The sequence below is a fragment of the Anolis sagrei genome, chromosome 11 (genome assembly GCF_037176765.1).
Source record: "Anolis sagrei isolate rAnoSag1 chromosome 11, rAnoSag1.mat, whole genome shotgun sequence".
NCBI classification, from domain to species: Eukaryota; Metazoa; Chordata; class Lepidosauria; order Squamata; family Dactyloidae; genus Anolis; species Anolis sagrei.
This window is the reverse complement of record NC_090031.1, coordinates 25911002-25931819: the sequence shown is the minus strand read 5'-3', so window position 1 is coordinate 25931819 and position 20818 is coordinate 25911002. Positions and strand designations below refer to the sequence as shown.

The 20818-nt window shown below is 39.7% G+C and overlaps 1 protein-coding gene across 2 annotated transcripts in view; it reads left to right on the top strand.

The window, feature by feature from the left end:
• PAFAH1B1 (platelet activating factor acetylhydrolase 1b regulatory subunit 1) overlaps nt 1-20818 on the top strand; it is a 61785-nt gene that overhangs the window by 30269 nt on the left and 10698 nt on the right. For both annotated transcript variants that reach the window (XM_060756961.2, XM_067472058.1), the window contains exons 3-8: nt 3267-3351; nt 7449-7523; nt 7918-8124; nt 11430-11598; nt 13711-13813; nt 14954-15182. In XM_060756961.2, coding sequence (XP_060612944.1) covers nt 3267-3351; nt 7449-7523; nt 7918-8124; nt 11430-11598; nt 13711-13813; nt 14954-15182 — 868 coding nt within the window. The remainder of the gene's footprint in view (nt 1-3266; nt 3352-7448; nt 7524-7917; nt 8125-11429; nt 11599-13710; nt 13814-14953; nt 15183-20818) is intronic.

Genomic DNA, 20818 nt, shown 5'->3' with positions numbered 1-20818 from the left:
TATGAGGAGCAGCTTAAAGAGCTGGGCATGTTTAGCCCGAAGAAGAGAAGGCTGAGAGGAGACACTATAGCCATGTATAAATATGTGAGAGGAAGTCATAGGGAGAAGGTTGCAAGCTTGTTTTCTGCTGCCCTGGAAACTAGGACACAGAACAGTGGCTTCAAACTACAAGAAAGGAGATTCCATCTGAACATGAGGAAGAACTTCCTGATTGTGAGAGCTGTTCAGCAGTGGAACTCTCTGCCCCGGAGTGTGGTAGAGGCTCCTTCTTTGACAGAGGCGGGATGGCCATCTGTCAGGAGTGCTTTGAATGCGATTTTCCTGCTTCTTGACAGAACGGGGTTGGACTGGATGGCCCATGAGGTGTCTTCCAACTCTATGATTCTATGATTCTAAGGTAGTCATGCCTGCTGAGAACTGGAAGGACCTAAATATCATAATGGTACCATGTCCCATCTGATCTAGGAAACTGAACAGGGGCAGCTTTGGTTTTTAGTTGAATGGACCATCACTGAAGACTAGGTCCTGAGGGCTATCCAGTACGACCTCTGTATCCGTAGAGCATACGTTCCCTGTCTTTGTGTGGATATTTCAAACAGTGGATAATACAAAACCCTATTGAAATGACGGACTTCTGTGCCAAAAGTGCCATAGAGTCACACTAGAGGACATAGAGTTTTTGATGTTTTTATATGTGCATGTCTTTTATTTTATTGTATTTTATATTGTGTTTACTTTTATTTTATTTTTAAAGCATTTTGTGCTGTCTGTAAGCCACCTCAAGTCCCTTCAGGGAGATGTTGGTGGGATATATGAATAAAGTAGTAGTGGTAGTTGTTGTTGTTATAGAAAAGACATACTTTGTTGAATGTGGATAAATTAAACTGGATAGTGGAGTGCCCTGTATTTCTTTTCTTTTCTTTTTTCTCTCCATGGCTTTATTTCAAGCATCATTTTTAATTCTGTATAATTTATACATTTTGCATTCACTTTCTCAAGTGTTCTGACACTATATGTAAAAGGACATCTGTACACACTGTCACACACTTTTAATGTAATATCATTAATATTAAAATGCCCTGTATTTCAGTGGAAGGACCTGGCCAAGCCATTCCTTGAGTATTCCTTGCATAAGAAAACCCTATAAATTAATGGGCTCACCATAAGTCAACAGAGAATGTGAAACATACACACTGAGAACTGGTGTCATGTAATAATTAAGAGTGGGAGTTGTTACCTTGTTTCGAGTCTCTTACCTCAGTTGACTTTTCAACTAGTTTAGACAAGGGTATTTTGGCTTTACTTGCATGGTCAACTGTGAATACGCACACATATCTAACCACTACCGTGGCCGGTGAGAATGTAGTACACAAAATCAACTGTCAGATGTTTCCATCCTTGACATTCATGCATGTGTGTGTGTGTAATAATAATAATAATAATAATAATAATAATAATAATAATACTTTATTTATACCCCGCCACCATTTTCCCAAAGGACTCAGAGCGGCTTACATGAGGCCAAGCCCAACAACAACACATCAATAAAAACGACAGGGAATAAGCAAAATAAACAATATAATTAATATAACTCCCACATAGACAGTAACACACGAGGATTTAAAAACCTATGGCCACACACTCACACTAGCTAAACCTGAACATTCTTCTCTGTGGCTCAGTCTGATATGAAGTGAATGAGATAGTTAATAAAAGTATTGCTGCAAACATAGATTCACTCAGAAAACACATCATTCAATTCAACACCCTGCCTTGTGTTGCTGTGTCTGTGTGGCATGAAAGGAAAAGAAGAAATAAGACGATTTTAACAGAAATATTTTTAATTGTAAAGCTACTGGATTGACTACATTTTTGATTTGTCAATTTTCTGCATAAACATAAAGATCTGATTGTTACTCTGGAGCATGCTAGTGTTCATGAGAGAAGCAATTATTTTCTTAATTTCAATCCACACACTTGCTAAGATTTCCCCTGTGCTTTATTGATAGTCATAGCAAACGCAAGGCGTATTGAAATTAAAGTCGTTAGTACTTGAATGCCGTGACGCTCGGAATGAGTAGTATGCTAATAACCAATCATACCTCAGCATTCATTTCTTATACTGCCGAGGTGTAATGAAAGCTGCTCTGTGATTGGTTGTTATTACTTATACCGCTGAGGTAAAAGGAAAGCTTGCTGTGATGGGTTATTATTTCTTCTACTGCTGAGGTAAAATGAAAGTTGTTCAGGGGATAGGTTGTTTCATTTACTGTTGTGATAAAAGGAAAACTACACAGCGATTGGTTGCTGGAGCTCAGTTTTCATTTCTTATACTGCTGAGGTAAAATGAAAGGTAGTTTGTGAGTGTTTGCTTTGGACATCACAGATTCTACTTGGTCTATTCATGGATGCTAGTTTTACTCTGAATACATGCGTGTATTCGAATGCAGTGCTGTGTTGAAATTTCATTTTACTATAAAAATGTGCGTATTGGAATGCAACATTGTATCAAAGTGTCAAGTCAATCGACCGACTACTGTATTTTCCGACATACAAGACAACTGGGCGTATAAGGCGTATAAGATGACCCCTGACCAAGATTTTCTTGGTTAAAAAGTAGTCTTATACGCCAGAAAATGCGGTACTTTCTGTTTTGCGAGCACAAACATACACAAGCAGAGATTTTATATATAAACACTATTCATTTTTTCTTGTGATTTCCCATGTATGGGTGGATAGGAATCAGATTAGCAAGTGTGACACTGTAGTTCAGGCACCCTCTTTTTCGGCCCTCCAGCGTTTTGGGCCTCCAACTCACAAAATTCTTGACCATTGAACAAGCTGGCAAGGACGTTTGGGAATTGGAGGCCAAAACAGCTGAAGAATGGATTTTGGAATGCTAGCCATCAAAATCCACCCTGAAACATTCAAAAGAGTTCTCTTGAGCATTTTGTAAGATTTTAAAGCCTATAAACCAGAAAAGCAATCACCAGAACCCAAATCTAGCACTAGATGATCTCTGCTCTAACGGCCATCACAACCCTTAGGTTCTGGCAGTTCTTTGTGACAGTGAATATGGAGCAAATTGCTCCACAACATCTCTTGGTGAGAACATTGCCTATAAAAATCCAGATCATTGCAAGCTATAATTATGTTTTCTCTTTGAAATGGAAAGAGAAGGGAGGCTTCGTGGGTGTAAGAGGCTGGGATCTCTTCAGGGCTGTAATATGAATGTAAATGTGAGACCTATGTCTTGTTTTGTTTAGAAATCGAGCGATAGCAGATTATCTTCGTTCTAATGGCTATGAAGAGGCATACTCTGTTTTTAAAAAGGAAGCAGAGCTTGATGTGGTAAGTAGACTTTACATTCTGCTAAGGGTGTATTCTAATATTAAATCATCCTTATCCTTTTAAGCATACCAAGCATTCTGCTTGCTTTGGTAACATAGGCTTATTGGAATGGATCATAAAGACACAATTTATAGTTTCGGAAACAAAATGTTGTTTATGATTTTAGTGAGACAAGCTTGTTTTTTAGACCAACTTTTTGGAGAGACTATGAGATTTTATATAAACCTAAAAATCCTAACCTCTCACACATACCGATTGATGAAATCTGAGAGGGCTCCATGACAATTGCATCCATATTCAAGTTTCAACATGTTCGAATATAAGTCGAGGCACCTAATTTTACCACAAAAACTGGGAAAACGTATTGACTCGAGCGTAAGCCGAGGTTTGGAAATGCAGCAGCTACTGGTAAATTTCAAAATAGAAATAGATAAAATTAAAATTATATTATTTGAGGCATCAGTAGGTTACATGTTTCTGAATATTTACATAAAATTGTAATTTAAGACAAGACTGTCCAACTCTGATTAAACCATTATTCTAACCTTCAGTGTCAATGTGCTTCCATATCCTTCCAATAATAATAGAGTAAAACAATAAATGTAATAAATAATAATAATAATAATAGAGTCAAACAATGGACATGTAATAATAACAGTAATAATAATGTAAAATAATAAATGTAATAATAATAATAAAGTAAAATAATAAATGTAATAATAATAACAAGAATGAAATAATGAGTTATAATAAAAATAGAGTAAAATAATAAATGTAATAAGTAATAATAGAGTAAAATGATGTAAACGTAATAATAATATTAGAATAAAATAATAAATGTAATAAAAATAGAGTAAAATAATTATAATAATAATGTAGTAATAGAGTAAAATACTAAATATAATAAACATAATAATAAAATAATATAAATGTAATAATAATCATAGTAGTTAAAGGTAAAGGTTGTCCCCTGACATTAAGTCCAGTCGTGTCTGACTCTGGGATGTGGTGCTCATCTCCATTTCTAAGTCGAAGAGCCAACGTTGTCCGTAGACATCTGCAAGGTCATGTGGCCTGCATGAAACGCCATTACCTTCCCGCCGGAGCGGTACCTATTGATCTACTCACATTTGCATGTTTTCGAACTGCTAGGTTGGCAGAAGCTGGGGCTGACAGCGGAAGCTCATGCCACTCCCCGGAATTGAACCTGCGACCTTTTAGTCAACAAGCTCAGCAGCTCAGCGCTTTAACCCACTGCGCCACTGGGGGCTCCTTAATAATCATAGTAAATAGAGTAAAATAATTAATGTAATAAAATAATAATAATAATAACTCAGTAAAATAATAAATAACTTTTGACTCATAGAAGCCTAAAAAGGGATGAAAAACTTGGCTTATACTCTAGTATATATGGTATATATTTGAGGTCTGCTTGGCCAGCAACCCATATTAGAGATAAGAGTATGAAATGTGTTAGCTTAATCATTTTACATTGGTTATTTGGTCTGCAGAGTAGTGTGGACATGAAAGTGGGATAACATCTATGTAGAAGTGTTCTGTGTGGAATAGGCTGCCTTTAGGCTTTTCGGGAGATACCTCCCTGTTCTACCAGCAATATGCAAAATGCAAGACCTCTTCAGCAAAGCAATGCCTAGCAAGAGCGTCCAAGCACTTCTGTTAGTCAGTTCTTGTGGGTTTTTTCGGGCTATATGGCCATGTTCCAGAGGCATTTCTCCTGACATTTCGCCTGCATCTATGGCAAGCATCCTCAGAGGTGAGGATGCTTGCCATAGATGCAGGCGAAACGTCAGGAGAAATGCCTCTAGAACATGGCCATATAGCCCGAAAAAACCCACAAGAACTGAGTGATTCCAGCCATGAAAGCCTTCGACAATACACTTCTGTTAGGATAATATTTAGGTGCCCCTTTTAAGCATGTGTCCTATTAAAGCCAATTCCAATCACACACAAAATCTTGCTCAGCTCTTATTCTTTGGCAACTGAAAGAAAAGTAACTTGTCGTGGTAAAATCTAGAAATATTGTTATCGTTTCTTCGGATTGTCGACTTTGATCAATGTAAATGTATGCGGATCTCCCAGTGTCCTCTTCAGGCCCACCAAGCAGACTGTGAAAGCGTGGAATTTTGACTGCTAACCCAAAATACCCACTTGAGGCTCTAATTTCATTTCCCCAGCTCTCATTCAAAGAAAAGCCTGGGTTGTAATCTCATTGTATGCGTAATTGAAAATGGGGCTTGATGGCCTATTCAGCAACCTCATTAAAAATCTTTCCCCCAAAAGGTAAAAGGAGGTCCCGAATATGCTAAGCAGCCTTGTTACTCAGTGCTCATAAGGGAGATGGTTTCGATTCTTTATGAGTGAACTGAGGATTGGATCCAAAGAGTGAATTATCAGAGAACTCTTAATGAATTCAAAGACTTTAAAAGGAATCCCAGCACCAGTGGGTTGGATGCTACCCGTGCAACAGCTTCAGGGGCTTCTGCACAAATTAGTTCCACAAATAACCCCAAATTGCCCCAAGCATGAAGGGTGGTAATGTCTCCATAGTGGCCTCTTACCCAAGAAGATAATCCAATTAGCAATTGTGATGTTCTGCTGCTCATTTGCGTCTTTCGGCATCTGCTTTTGCTGGTCTCTCTCTCAGGCTCCAGAACACAAATGTCAATTACAACACCAGCTTTTTGTGATCATTTTATTGGCCACGAGGATTTTTGAGATTATATCAGTCTCATGCTTTGCAGGGCAAACTGAAAAATTACTATATAAATCTTACAATTTTAGTTACAAAATACCATCCAAAAAAATCGGAGTCGCCTTATCCTCAAGTCATTGTAAGTACCATATATACTTGAGTATTAGCTGACCCGAATATAAGCCGAGGCATCTAATTTTATCACAAAAAACTGGGAAAACGTATTTACTCAAGTATAAACTGAGGGTGGGAAATGCAGCAGCTAATGGTCAGTTTCAAAATAAAAATAGATACCAATAAAATTACATTACTCGAGGCATCTATAGGTTAAAGGTTTTTTTAATATTTACATAAAACTGTAATTTAAGATAAGATTGTCCAGCTCTGATTAAACCATTATTCTAACCTTCATCAGTGTAAATGTGCTTACGTATCCAGTAATAATAAAGAGAGTAAAATAATAAATGTAATAAAGATAATAATAGAGTAAAATAATGGAAATGTAATAATAATAATAATAGAGTAACATAAATGTAATAACAACAACAATAAAGTAAAATGATAAATGTAATAATAATAAATAGGGTAAGATAATAAATGTAATAATAATAATAATAATAATAATAATAATGTATAAGTACATTTTATTGGCTGTATCAAAAACATTTGACAAATACATATATATACAGTACAACAAAAGTTCAAATAAACAAGCTGTTAACAAGGTCCTGATCTAATTCAAATATCTGCATCACCTCTACAGTTTATCCCAGTTGACTCTAAATATGCAGTTTTCAGCTGTATTGCTTTAATAATAATAATAATAATAACAACAACAACACTTTATTTATACCCCGCTACCTTCTCCCCAAGGGACTCAGTGCAACTTACATGAGGCCGAGCCCAAATACAACAATACAAGCAATAATAACAACAATACAAGCAATTAAAATAAAAAAACATAGACAATAAAATATGCAACAAAATAGAAAATTTAAATAGAAAAGGGGCCATTTTATATGTTATTTTAGCATTAAAATAATAATAATAATAATAATAATAATAATAATAAATAGAGTAAAATAGTAAATGTAATAATAATAATAAATAGAGAAAAATAATAAATGTAATAACAACAACAATAATAACAGAGTAACCTTGACTAAAGTGTAATCCAAGGAGGGCTTTTTCAGTCTTAAAAAGGGCTGAAAAACTCAGCTAATACTCGAGAATATACTGTTCTTTGACACTGATAAAAAAGGAGAAGATAGCATCCAAAAGCTTTTCCTGTGCATGATTATTCTCCTAATTTGGGAGGGGGGGGGGGGGGCTGTATTAAATAGTATAAGTATGTGATGGTTTTCTTGATCTTCTTTTGCTTTAGAATGAAGAGTTAGATAAAAAGTATGCGGGACTCTTGGAAAAAAAATGGACATCGGTTATAAGATTACAGAAGAAGGTAAGTTGAAGCCAGAAATGGGAGGAGGTCCTGGTGATGAAACAAGTGTAATGTTGTTTAAAGTAGTATCTTACATTGACTCTTTGGATCATTCAGTGTGCAATTAAAAGAAAACACTCTGACTATTTTGTAACTGGATTATTTTATAAAGGGTAAGAGATTAGATTATTCTCAAAAAATGGAGTCAGGTGTCTGGTCGCAGAGCCTGGATTTCTTTCCATTCCTCTTCATTTGTCGAGATACTCATTGGCTAGCTGTGGCCATCGGTTCAGAGGATAGAACGAATGGACTTTGTAATGACCGCAATTTTCGTTTTGCAGGATGCTGTCGTAAACGCCTTATGACACCTTTGTTTGTCTTTCTGCTTCTCTCCTCGCTTCCCTTTCAAATGTAGGTTATGGAATTAGAATCAAAACTCAACGAAGCAAAGGAAGAATTTACATCAGGCGGGCCTCTTGGTCAGAAGCGAGACCCGAAAGAGTGGATCCCTCGTCCTCCCGAAAAGTATGCCTTGAGCGGACACCGGAGTCCTGTCACAAGAGTAATTTTCCATCCAGTTTTCAGTGTTATGGTGTCTGCTTCAGAGGATGCCACAATAAAGGTAGGAGGCTGTTTGATTTGTTTCTTTTTTTTCTTCGTATATGTCCGCCTTTCCTCTGGCTTGCTGGGGTGAAAGGAGGGTCTTTCTTCTGCTCCTAAATCTAGCCATGATGGGACTGTGGTTGCTTCTTTTCTTCTGAGACCAGGAGAGTGGCAGTTGGGATTGAGGGAAGGCCTTCTACTGTTGCCCCTAGGCCTCTTTCAGTGTGAGGAAGCCTCTCACATTGAGGCTTCCTCACACTGAAAGCTCTCTCAGACTGATGCCTGACATTGAATCCCCCCAGGGGTGAGAAAGGCAGTATATAAATACTGTAAATAAAATAAATAATGATGGAGCTGTGTCTATATCGTCTTCTCTCCATTTGGCTTAAGGGGAGATGTGAACTTTTCTACTCCAGTTTTACCTTTGGTGTTTTTGAAACTTGTAGCTCCACTGTGGCCATCCAACTGTGGTGGGTTGCAGATGCACAAGTAGCACTAGTTTTCAGGCAGAGAGAAATAAACTTCCTTATCTAACAGATTTGTCCCAAATCAAACAGATTGCACAGTAATGCTTGCTAGGAATCAGTCAGAATGGAGTTTCCATTATCTTTTCAGAGTTTGTAAATGTCAGTTTAGTTCACAGCATGATGATTCACCTCCTGAAGTCATTGTGGGTTGATAAACGTATTGTTGGGCAAGTGGCTTATTAACAAAAGACCCTCCTCATAAATGTACGGCAGAGTAACTTATTAGCAGCAGCGTGACCCAGCACAAGTAGCCAAAAGTGATAAAAAGATCAAAAACACACAGACCAATGTTGTATCTTCCTTAGGAGGCTTTTTAAAATAGCAAAATAATATGGTTGCACTATTCACAAGAACAGGGTTTCCATAACACAAATAAAATTATTTATACTTCCTTCTTTGTTTCCACGCTGGGATTCTTTCTCATGCAGATAAACAGCTTCGCTCTCATAGAGCCACTTCTCACACTAAACTTACACAGGAGCTTCACACAGTAGCCTTAACACTGCAGCTTTACACACTAGTCCTTCAACCTGGGGCTTCTCTCACCGAAGCCTTCTTACACCAGGCCTCTCACACTGAGGCCTATCTCACATCGAGGCTTCTTCACACTGAAAGCTTTCTCAGACTGATGCCTCTCATAATAATAATTGGAACACAATACACCAGACATCACAATTGGGGAAAAGAAAAAAGTCTGGATTATTGATGTCGCCATACCAGGTGACAGTCGCATTGAGGAAAAACTCAGCCGCTATCAAGACCTCAAAATTGAACTGCAAAGGCTCTGGCATAAACCAGTCCACATGGTCCCAGTAGTCATTGGCGCACAGGGTGCCATGCCAAAAGATCTCAGCTAGCATTTGGAAACAATAAACATCGACAAAATCACAATCTGTCAACTGCAAAAGGCCACCTTACTTGGATCTGTGCGCATCATTCGAAAATACATCACACAGTCTTAGACGCTTGGGAAGTGTTCGACTTGTGATTTTGTGATATGAAATCCAGCATATAGATGTTGTTTGCTGTGACATACTGTGCTTTTGTGTCAATAATAATAATCTTTATTTGTACCCCACCACCATCTCCCCCAACGGGGACTCGGGGCCGCTTACATGAGGCGAAGCCCAAACAACAAATTACAATAAAATAAAATTACAATAAAATAAACAAAATTGCAGTAAGATACAAAATATATAAATACAATAAACAATATACACAAAACATAAGAAAAAATGCAGTACTCCAAACATAATGACAGTGAGCAGGCTGCATGTACATAAAATGATTTAAAAACTCGGGGTGAGATAAAGGAGCAGAATTTAGTGTAAGGGAGGAGAACTAACACTGAGGCCTACTAACTAACTACTCTTCGATCATCTGGAGAGGCCCTGCTCATGCTACCACCTCTATCGCAGGCGCGATTGGTGGGGACAAGGGTGGTGGCCCCTCGACTCTGGAACTCGCTTCCCAAGGACATCCGGGATGCCCCAACTCTGGCAATTTTTAGGAGAAGCCTGAAAACGTGGTTGTTCCAGTGTGCCTTTCCAGAATAATGAATTTCTCAACAATATGCCCTCAAAATACACTTTATTATTCATTTAGGATTTATTGATTTGCACGCCCTATCTCCTCCGAAAATTTCCATCCCAATTAAATCCTACCTTGCTTATGCCCAGCATTATTTTTTAAATTTTAATTTTACATTTGGCCCAGCTGTAGGTTTTAAATGCTTGTTGTGTTACTGCACTGCTTATATTTTATTTATTTTTGTTTATGAGATGTATTTTAACTGTTTTGTATTGTTTGTTTGCTATTGTTTTATTATTGATGTGTTGTGGGCTCGGCCTCATGTAAGCCGCACCGAGTCCCATGGGGAGATGGTAGCGGGGTATAAATAATGTTTATTATTATTATTATTATTATTATTATTATTATTATTATTATTAACACACTGAGTCCCTTCTTCCATAGAGACCTCTCACAGACTGAGAGCTACAAAGCTACAAGCACACTTGCTTATATTGAATTGCAGCTTTTAGTGAGTCATTATATCAATTTAACCCTTTCAGTACATGACTCACATTTTTATAGTTAAAAATACCTAATTAATATTTAATATTTCTGACATGTATTAGTAGCTCTTTGGAGCCCGTGTTCTTATTAGTTTATTTCCTGGTTTGCATTTTGGCACTATCTATAAAGGAGATGACATTTTTTTGAACCATCTTTTGAACCTAAAACACATTTTTTCAATATTGTTCCACAGGAAAAGGAAAAACCTGATCTTGTTATTCTTTTAGAGCAGAGATGTCAAACTTGTGGTTTTCTAGATATTTTAGACTCCAATTCCTAGAAACCCTAGGAATTTTGGGAGCTGAAGTCCAAAACCCATGGAGGGCCACAAGTTTGACACCGCTGTTTTAGAGGGAAGGTTGTGTACGTGCACATGTATGAAGCATGCTTCGTCCGAAAATTTATTAATTTATTTACGACAGTTATATGCTGCCCTTCTCACCCTGACGGGGACTCAGAGGGGCTTACAAGTAAAACGTAAATACAATATATTATATTATTACCATAGCACAATATTAATATTATATATTACATTGTACTATAGCATTATACTGTAATATTATTAGTAATATTACATTTATTATAAAATAGCCATGGATAGCTCATTCTTTTCTCTTCCAGTTAGATAATGTGTGACTCTTTTCTTGAATTGATGCAAGGTCACCAGCTATTATGCACATGACAAGAGGGAATAATATTTTGCCTTGTTGTCTGTTTTTAGGTATGGGATTATGAGACGGGGGATTTTGAACGAACTCTGAAGGGCCACACAGACTCTGTGCAGGATATTTCCTTCGACCACAGTGGCAAGCTGTTGGCCTCCTGCTCTGCGGATATGACCATTAAACTATGGGATTTCCAAGGCTTCGAGTGTATAAGAACCATGCATGGTGAGCAACTGAAGGAACTTAGACAACAGTCATCAGAGAAAATAGCTGCAAAATGTGTAGAAGGGAATGTGAAACCAGGACATTATGTAGGTCTAGAATGGGGCACTTCAGGTTGGAGTACATATGGTTCAACGTTTGTCTGCGCAGTGACATTTCTGCTTGTAGATTGCTAGTCTAGCTTTCTTTCTAGAATTGTGCCAGGAACACAAAGGACATGGAAATTGAGACCTTCAATCTGGAAGTGTTATGCCCCAGACACACGCTTCTTTACTATGTTTACAGTGAGCTATGTTAGTATTTTGCCTGTATTTTTCAGACTTCAGTAGTATTGCCTTATTGGAACTCAGCTCTCTATAGCATTGTTGGAACACGAAAATCATGGAAATTGAGACCTTCAATCTGGAAGTAATGTGGTCCAGACACAAACTTCCTTACCATGTTTACAATAAGCTATGTTAGTATTTTCATGTATTTTTCAGACTTCAGTAGTACTACCTTCTTGGACTTCAGCTCTGGACTATCCCGCATGAAATATTAGGTTTTGTGGTGACTTGGTGAATTACACACTGTATGTTTTGTACTTGCCATCCCTTGGGTTAATAGGGTAGTGAGATGACACAGGCAGTCCGACCAGGAAACATATTTTGTTTCATCTTGTTGCGAGCTGTCTATGAACCTCAGATATTTCCCAATGAGGGCATCATTTCTTCCTCCACTGATCATTTGAATTGTAAAGCCATCTTTTTCATATTGCTTGCTGGAGTTGTGAAATGCACTTGGCCATTCATAACCATTGGAAGAGAGCTGATCATTCAACAGTGAAAAGAAAATAGTAGTGAAAGTATTGACTGAACTGTACTAGAGAAACTTGGCTCCTTTGGGATCTCTGAATCACACAAATGTGTTATCTGTGCCTGCAATAGTGCACCATGTGGGGAACCTTCATAAGCCCATGTGGTGGGTTGCAGTACCAGCTTCAGGCAGGGAGAAATACACTTCTTTCCTTGTCTAACAGAGCTGTACCAAATGAGCCGATCGCACAGTGACGTTTTTCATTGGCCACCCCAACACTGTGGAATGACCTGCCAGAATTTGCACAGTGACGTTTTTCATTGGCCACCCCAAGACTGTGGAATGACCTGTCAGAATTTAAAAGACACCTGAATACGTATCTCTTCTGGCAGGCCTACCTAGCCACGTTTTAGCTGTGAATTTTAAACTCCTGTCCTGTGTTTACTGCATTTTAATCTTTATACTTTAATATATGGGTGGGTCAAAAAGTTTTGCCTCCTGTGTCATAAAAACATTATGAATGAACCTAGAACAGAAGAAGTTTCCCCAGATCATAGCCTGAACTGCCCTCTACACAAAACTACCCTTCAACATAAGTGACCGTCAATTTGTACACGTTTGCGCCCTCGTTCAACCCAGGCATATAAACAATTTTGGAAAAATTCAGGATTTGGCTTCATGGCGCATGATTTTTAAAGCTGTTTTAACGTCCTTCAGGTCATTGAATCTGAAATCAAGTAGGTTGTCTTTCAGAGGTCCAAACAGGTAAAAGCCAGAAGGGGCCAAATCATGAACATTCTTCAAGCGATTATGAATATCCTTAGGTGCACAACTTTCTTTTTGCCAGAAATTCAATGATGACTCTTCGTTACCTTCGGATTCATGGTTCTAATCAGTCAATAGGAAAAAGAAAAGACTGTATCAGTAGAGTACGGTTACCTGTATCATCATATCATGCATAGAAAGTCCAGTAGTTGGAAAAGAAATAAAAGTTAGAGTGATGGAGGCATTACTTTTTGACCCACTCTTGTATATGTATTTCATATAACTGCATTTTAATAGGTGTATTATATAAAATGTGTCTGATGGGGCATTTTTAGCTATATTGTTACCTGCCTCGAGCCACAAGGTGACGTAGGTCATAAATATAATAATTATAATTATTATTATTATTCTAAATTTGAGAGTTAGATGAGTATTTAGAATTGCAAAAAGGACCATTTACATTGCTTGAGTACTGGCATCCACGCACAGATTGTGGCATAACAGTGCCAATATGCAGCTTAACTGAAGCTGGTTTTTTCTTCTTCTCCCTTTTAGGTCACGACCATAATGTTTCTTCTGTAGCCATCATGCCCAATGGGGATCATATAGCCTCCGCCTCAAGGGATAAAACCATCAAAATGTGGGAAGTTCAAACAGGGTAAGGCACAGGGGTGTGAAGAGAAACCATATCTGTTTACAGCAGTGGCTCCAAACCTTTTTTTGACCAGGGACCACTCTCCAACATTAGTACCAATCAGTTTTTGGTCAATTTTAGATTGGGTTTGGTTGTTTGGGGTGCTGATTAAGAAAGCTTCATTGGATAGACCACATCAGCTCTAATTTCTGAAACATAACATACGTCATCCAGTAGTAGCCATCTACTCGCCCACAGAAAATCATATTTAATAAGCCGTGGCACTATTTTTTAATTTAAAACATTTATATTCCTCCTTTCTCACCCCGCAGGAGACTCAGGGCGGAGCACAACATATATACGGAAAACATTCAATGCCGGGACATAAAACCAAAAATATATACAAACGTTAAAATCACTTATATTCACATTAAAAGTTGCTTTAAAACCATCTCAGGACACCATTTTCCCTCATTGCACTGCCCCAAAGGCTTGGTCCCACAGCCAGGGCTTCACCATCCTTCTGAACGACAGGAAGGAGGGGGCTGATCTAATATTGCCAAGAAGGGAGTTCCATAACCGGGGGGCAATCACTGAGAAGGCCCTGTCTCTCGTCCCCACCAAACGTGTCTGTGATGGTGGCGGGACCAAGAGCAGGGCTTCCCCAGAAGATTTTAGTTTCCGCAGTAGTTCGTAAAGGGATGTGGGTTCAGACAGGTAAACTGGGCCGGGGCTGCTTAGGGCTTTATAGGCCAAAGCCAGCACTTTGAATTGTGCCAGTAGCAAACAGGCAGCCAGTGGAGAGGGTTTTGCGAGACCAGTCACTCTTGTTGCAACTATGTAGTAATGGTGAGGCCGCGAGTCATATTGCGGACCACTGGTGCTCCACGGACCAGTTTGGGAACCACTATTCTATGCTCACCTCAGTGGGGATGGCCTATACTTGTTCTTTATGGGGGTTGGTGTTCTGCAAAAATAGGGCAGTTTAGTTTAATTCCACTTTCATAGAGGTAGGCAAGAAATACCCAGATGCCTAAAGTTTGCTTGCGTAGAGAGTGCTTGTTTTGATTTTTTTTTTTTTAAGTTGTGAAAAAATGAAATTGTGATGTAGTTCAGTTTGGTTCTTGCCTGTGCAAACCCATCCGGTTTTGTGCCCTTCCACAGCTACTGTGTGAAGACATTCACGGGGCATAGAGAATGGGTCCGCATGGTCCGGCCCAACCAGGACGGCACGCTGATTGCCAGCTGTTCCAACGACCAGACAGTGCGCGTCTGGGTGGTAGCAACCAAGGAATGCAAAGCCGAGCTTCGGGAACATGAGCATGTGGTCGAGTGCATCTCCTGGGCGCCGGAGAGCTCCTATGCCACCATATCGGAAGCTACGGGATCGGAGGCAAGTGACCTGATTGATAATGTTCTCTTCTGCTGCCCTCACCGATAATGATATCCTTGTCTGCATTGCAACTTGAAGGGGATTAATTGTGGTGGCCACTCAGATATAAATACTTATCCACCATATTTATTTTGTTTGTTTGTTTGCTTGTGTGTTTGTGTCGAACTCAAGGCCCATGCCATCAATTTATGCAACCTTCCAGATACTAAACTACAACTTCTATGTTCCTCATCACTAGACATAATGACTAGATCTGATGGGGAGTTAGGATACAGTAACATTTGAAAGGCTGCGGTTGGTTCTGTTGAGTCAGGAGAGTGGGGTTTGACTGTAAATACAAGGCTTGTGGATATAGTGTCCGATGTCCTTTTACCTTTCCCCAACCTCAGAACCACAGGTATGGTTGGATTGCAATTTCTATTAACCTAGTTCACATGGTGAACAACCCTAAGTCATGGGAGTTGTTCTCCAACACCATCTGCTGACCCAAATTGGGCAAAAAGCACCAGTCACTCTGTAATTATAGTTGGTCCCTTTTGTATCCATGGATTCTGTTGAGCGAATGGGCTTATTAACAAAAGACCCTCTCTCCATAAATGCACAGCAGAGTAACTTATTAGCAGCAGCGTGACCCAGCACCAGTTGCCAAAAGTGATAAAAAGAACAAAAACACACAGAGCAATATTATCTCTTCCATGGGAGACTTTTAAAATTCAAAATAATATGGTTCTATTATTTACAAGAGCAAGATTTCCATACATATTTATACTTTCTTCTTTGTTTCCACGCTGGGCTTCTTTTTCATGCAGATAAACGTCTTCGCTCTGACAGAGCCCCTTCTTACACTGAATTTACACAGGAGCTTCACACAGTAGCTTTACACATCGCAGCCTTCACACTTCAGCTTCACCCTCGATGGCCTTCAACCTTGGGCTTCTTCTCACCGAGTGGATCTTAGCCACATCCCATGCACAAGACTCACAGACAAGAGTAGAAATGAACAGAAAAATCTTTACTCTTGATAGCAGAGATAAAATACAAACTTGCAATATTGCATACAAAAAACAAACAGTGCAAGAAACGTACACAGTCTTTGTAAGTTACACAAAATAAGGCATCTTCATCTTAAGTCCAATGAGAAAGCAAAATGTAAACCTTGAGCAAACAGCTATTACACCATAGCCTCCTTTAGAGCAGTATAACGGCTTCTCTCCAACCTGCTCCTCAGAGCAGAGCCTTTGAGCATAGATCTCCTCAGAGAAAAAGCTCTCCAGAACTGTATTCTAAAAATCCATACAGTTATACCCTATCGGGTGTGGTCCAAGATTGCTGGTTGACCTACATTACCAGCTGTACATAAAAATTACCAAACTTGCAGTGTTGCATACAAAAAACAAACAATGCAAGAAACTTACATAGTCTTTGTAAGTTACACAAAATAAGGCATCTTCATCTTAAGTCCAATAAGAAAGCAAAACATAAACCTTGAGCAAGCAGCTAATACCCCATAGCCTCCTTTAGAGCAGCATAACGGCTTCTCTCCAACCTGCTCCTCAGAGCAGAATCTTTGAGCATAGATCTCCTCAGAGAAAAAGCTCTCCAGAACTGTATTCTAAAAACCCATACAATTAAAACCTATCGGATGTGGTCCAAGATTGCTGGTTGACCTACATTACCAGCTGCACATAATAATTACCATCATAAGGTTTTTCTTCAACACACACACACTCTTGGTCCTGCTACAATTTAGTGCAACAAGCTTCTCACACCAGGGGCCTACTAACACTGAGGCCTTTTCACACTGAGGGCTCTCTCACACTGAGGCCTTCTCGTACTGAGACCTACTAACACACTGAGGACCTTCTCCCATAGAGACCTCTCACTGAGGCATTGAATCTTGCCTCTGTAAACCGCCTTGAGTTGCCCACGGGCTGAGAAAGGCGGTATACAAATATAGTAAAGAAATAAATAACCTGCAGGCACGCCTGCTTATATTGAACTACAGCTTTTGCTGAGTCATTGCATATATTTAACCCTTTTTGTAATTAAAAATACTAGTTAATTTTTAATATTTCCGACAGATTCAACAGTCCTTTGAAAGCCACCATAAGGCTGATACCCTTGATGAAAAAGCGGTTGACGTAGTCTACATTGTAGATAGAAGTGGTGGCTGTGTAGTTCTCTTGAGAGTCTTCTTGAAGACTTTAGCACTCATTTGTTTTGGAAGCCCCCTTAGTTAGCACTTTCTCTGTTTCCATCAGTAGACCATAAACTATTCTAGAGTTCTCCTTTCCTCCTAGAAGGCCATTCAGATGAGTTTTGACATTTCATTGAACCAAGGGCAGGTCTTGTGGATGCCTCCGAGTGGGATTTTCACCGCCCAAGAGCCACTCTTGAGAAGGCTCCATTCCCGGCCCACTTGTGCCTGCTGTGGCACTAGGATCAAGGCTTTGAATGCCACGGGGAATGGGCCAGCTAGCATGGAAGGAAGATGAGATGGAAGGTGACCTTGTCCAAGCGTTGTAGATGACATCTACAAAATAGCATGGTCCAGCTACCCTGGCAGTTGCATCATGTGACATTTCCAGAAGGCTTTCTGAAGCAGCTCTTTTCATTCATCTGACTTCGAGAGTGACTGAGGTGCAGTTTGTGTATGTGTGTGTGTTGGGGTACAGTGACATATTGTAAACGAGAAAGTATGGAAAGAGAGAAATGCAGGAATATATTGACTATTGGCTGGCCATGGGTTGCTGATCTTTATGGCAGGCAGTTTCCTTCAATTAAAGTGTGGGTTGCCAAATTTTGTTACTCTTGTTGTATTGTTGTTGTGTTCGGGCATTCAATGGCCATGCTCTAGCGGCATTCTCTCATGACGTTTCGCCTGCATCTATAGCAAGCATCCTCAGAGGTAGTGAGGTCTGTTGGAACTAGGAAAAAGGGTTTATATATCTGTGGAATGACCAGGGTGGGACAAAGGACTCTTGTCTGCCAGAGCTAGGTGTGAATAGGTTCTTGTGGGTTTTTTCGGGCTATAGGGCCATGTTCTAGAGGCATTTCTCCTGATGTTTCGCCTGCATCTATGGCAAGCATCCTCAGAGGTAGTGAGGTCTGTTGGAATTAGGACATTAGGTGTTAATGTTTCAACTGACCACCTTGATTAGCATTTGATGGCCTGGCTGTTGTTTGGTGTGGCTTGTTTGTGCCTGGAGCAATCTTTTGTTGAGAGGTGATTAGATGCCCCAGATTGTTTCCTCTCTGCTGTTTTGCTGTTGTAATTTTAGAGTTTTTTAAATACTGGTAGCCAGATTTTGTTCATTTTCATGGTTTCCTCCTTTCTGTTGAAATTGTCCACATGCTTGTGTCCAGATTGGTCCACCTGATGAACCAATCTGGACACAGCATATTATTTGAGAACACAGAAATGCTGGACCACTCTCACAACAGACATGTCAGACTACATAGAGAAGCCATTGAAATCCACAAGCATGTGGACAATTTCAACAGAAAGGAAGAAACCATGAAAATGAACAAAATCTGGCTACCAGTATTAAAAAACTCAAAAATTACAACAGCAAAACAGCAGAGAGGAAACAATCTGGGACATCTAATCACCTCTCAACAATAGATTGCTCCAGGCACAAACAAGCCACACCAAACAACAGCCAGGCCATCAAATGCTAATCGAGGTGGTCAGTTGAAACAATCACACCTAGCTCCAGCAGACAAGAATCCTTTGTCCCGCCCTGGTCATTCCACAGATATATAAACCCATTTTCCTAGTTTCAACAGACCTTACTTCCTCTGAGGATGCTTGCCATAGATGCAGGCAAAACATCAGGAGAGAACGCCTCTTGAACATGGCCATATAGCCCGAAAAAACATACAGCAACCCAGTGATTCCGGCCATGAAAACCTTCAACAATACATTATTATTATTTGTAGCCTTGTTTCTCAGCATTGTGGTAGAGTATCATTTTGCACTTGGTGCAACCAGGAAGTTTGACATCTACGGGTGTGCTTGCGGTCACTTTTTCTCAGCTGACTCTTCCTCTGCAGCAGTGTCCTCTCCCCTGCCCTTTGCCGACTTGACACTGTGCTCAAAGTCACAAGAGCCAAGTGGCTGGTGAATTTCGAGCCATTTTTCAACCTGGTTTGTGCCCTGGGCAAAGGGGAGAGAATGTGCATTTTCCCCTCTCTTTATAAACCATGTTTACAATCTGTGTATTGCTGCATGCCTCAGGGTCGGTGTTTTCGTTCCTGGGATTCTAAGAAGAGCGGATCATATGATGAGGCACCTCAGGCTACTTTCCCCAGCCTCTTCTTGTCTCATGTTTTCTAGACTGCCAACTCCCAGTAGTGGGAAGACATGGGATCTGAAATGGGCTGCTTCTCTTGAGGTGGAATGTGGGTGGCATATATTTAAAAGGAAGAGGCGTGAACGACAGTGGAACACCAGCATTGAAGAGCTGGGGAATAAATTCAGTGAGAGCCATGTAACATTGCTCCATTCTGTTGAGTTTTTTTATTTAAAAAACAAACAGTATAATAACAACAACAATACTCTATATTCTGCCCTTCTCCCCATGGGGACTCAGATTATAGTGTAAACAGATACCGACAAACATTCAGTGCCTTGTTACAATACAACAAGATACACTAGCAGAGGCTTCTCCTTTCATTTCTGGCTTTAAATATCCTTCATGCAGAAATCTGAAATGCTCTGAAATTGTTCAGTTGGGCAGCTGAGATACTGGCACATTTGCTTTCTGATGGTTCAGTGAATACAAACATGAGTTTTGTGCACAAAAATTATTTTAAAATACTGTTTATAAAATCGCCCAACATGCTATGCAGCATCTGAGGAGTGCTGAACCTGTGCTTTCGGGCAGTTTCTTTTCTGTTGCTTCTTATTGTTGTTTACTCTTGAGACTTTGAAGCTGGAACCGTTTATAACAGGGGTCCTCAAACTAAGGCCCGGGGGCCGAATACGGCCCTCCAAGGTCATTTACCTGGCCCTCGCTCAGGGTCAACCTAAGCCTGAAATGACTTGAAAGAACACAACAACAACAACAACCCTATCTCATCAGCCAAAAGCAGGCCCACACTTCCCATTGAAATACTCGTAACTTTATATTTGTTAAAATGTGTTCTTCTTTTTAATTATTGTATTGTTTTAAAGTGTTTTTTGTACTACAAATAAGATATTTTTAAAAATTTTCAAATTATAATCCGGCCCTCCAACAGTTTGAGGGACTGTGACCTGGCCCTCTGTTTAAAAAGTTTGAGGACCCCTGGTTTATAGGGTTTTCTTGGCAGGATTTGTCGGGAGTTGCTTTTGCCTCCCTCTGACACTGAGTGATTGTAACTTGCCCAGTGCTGAGCAGGAATTTGAACCCTGACTTCCAGAGTCAAAGTCTAATCTGCAACACAGTAGAGCAGGTATGGGTAAACCCGGGGCTGGGAGCAGGATGCGGCCCCTTGGGCTCATTTCTCACGCCCTCCTCTCTTTCACCATCCTATCCTTCTCTCTTTCCTTCCTCCTTCCCTTCCATCCTTTCGTCCTTCCTTTCCTCTTTCCTCCCTCCTTCCCTCTCTTTCTCCTTCCTTCTTTCCCTCTCTCCTTCCCTCCCTTTTGT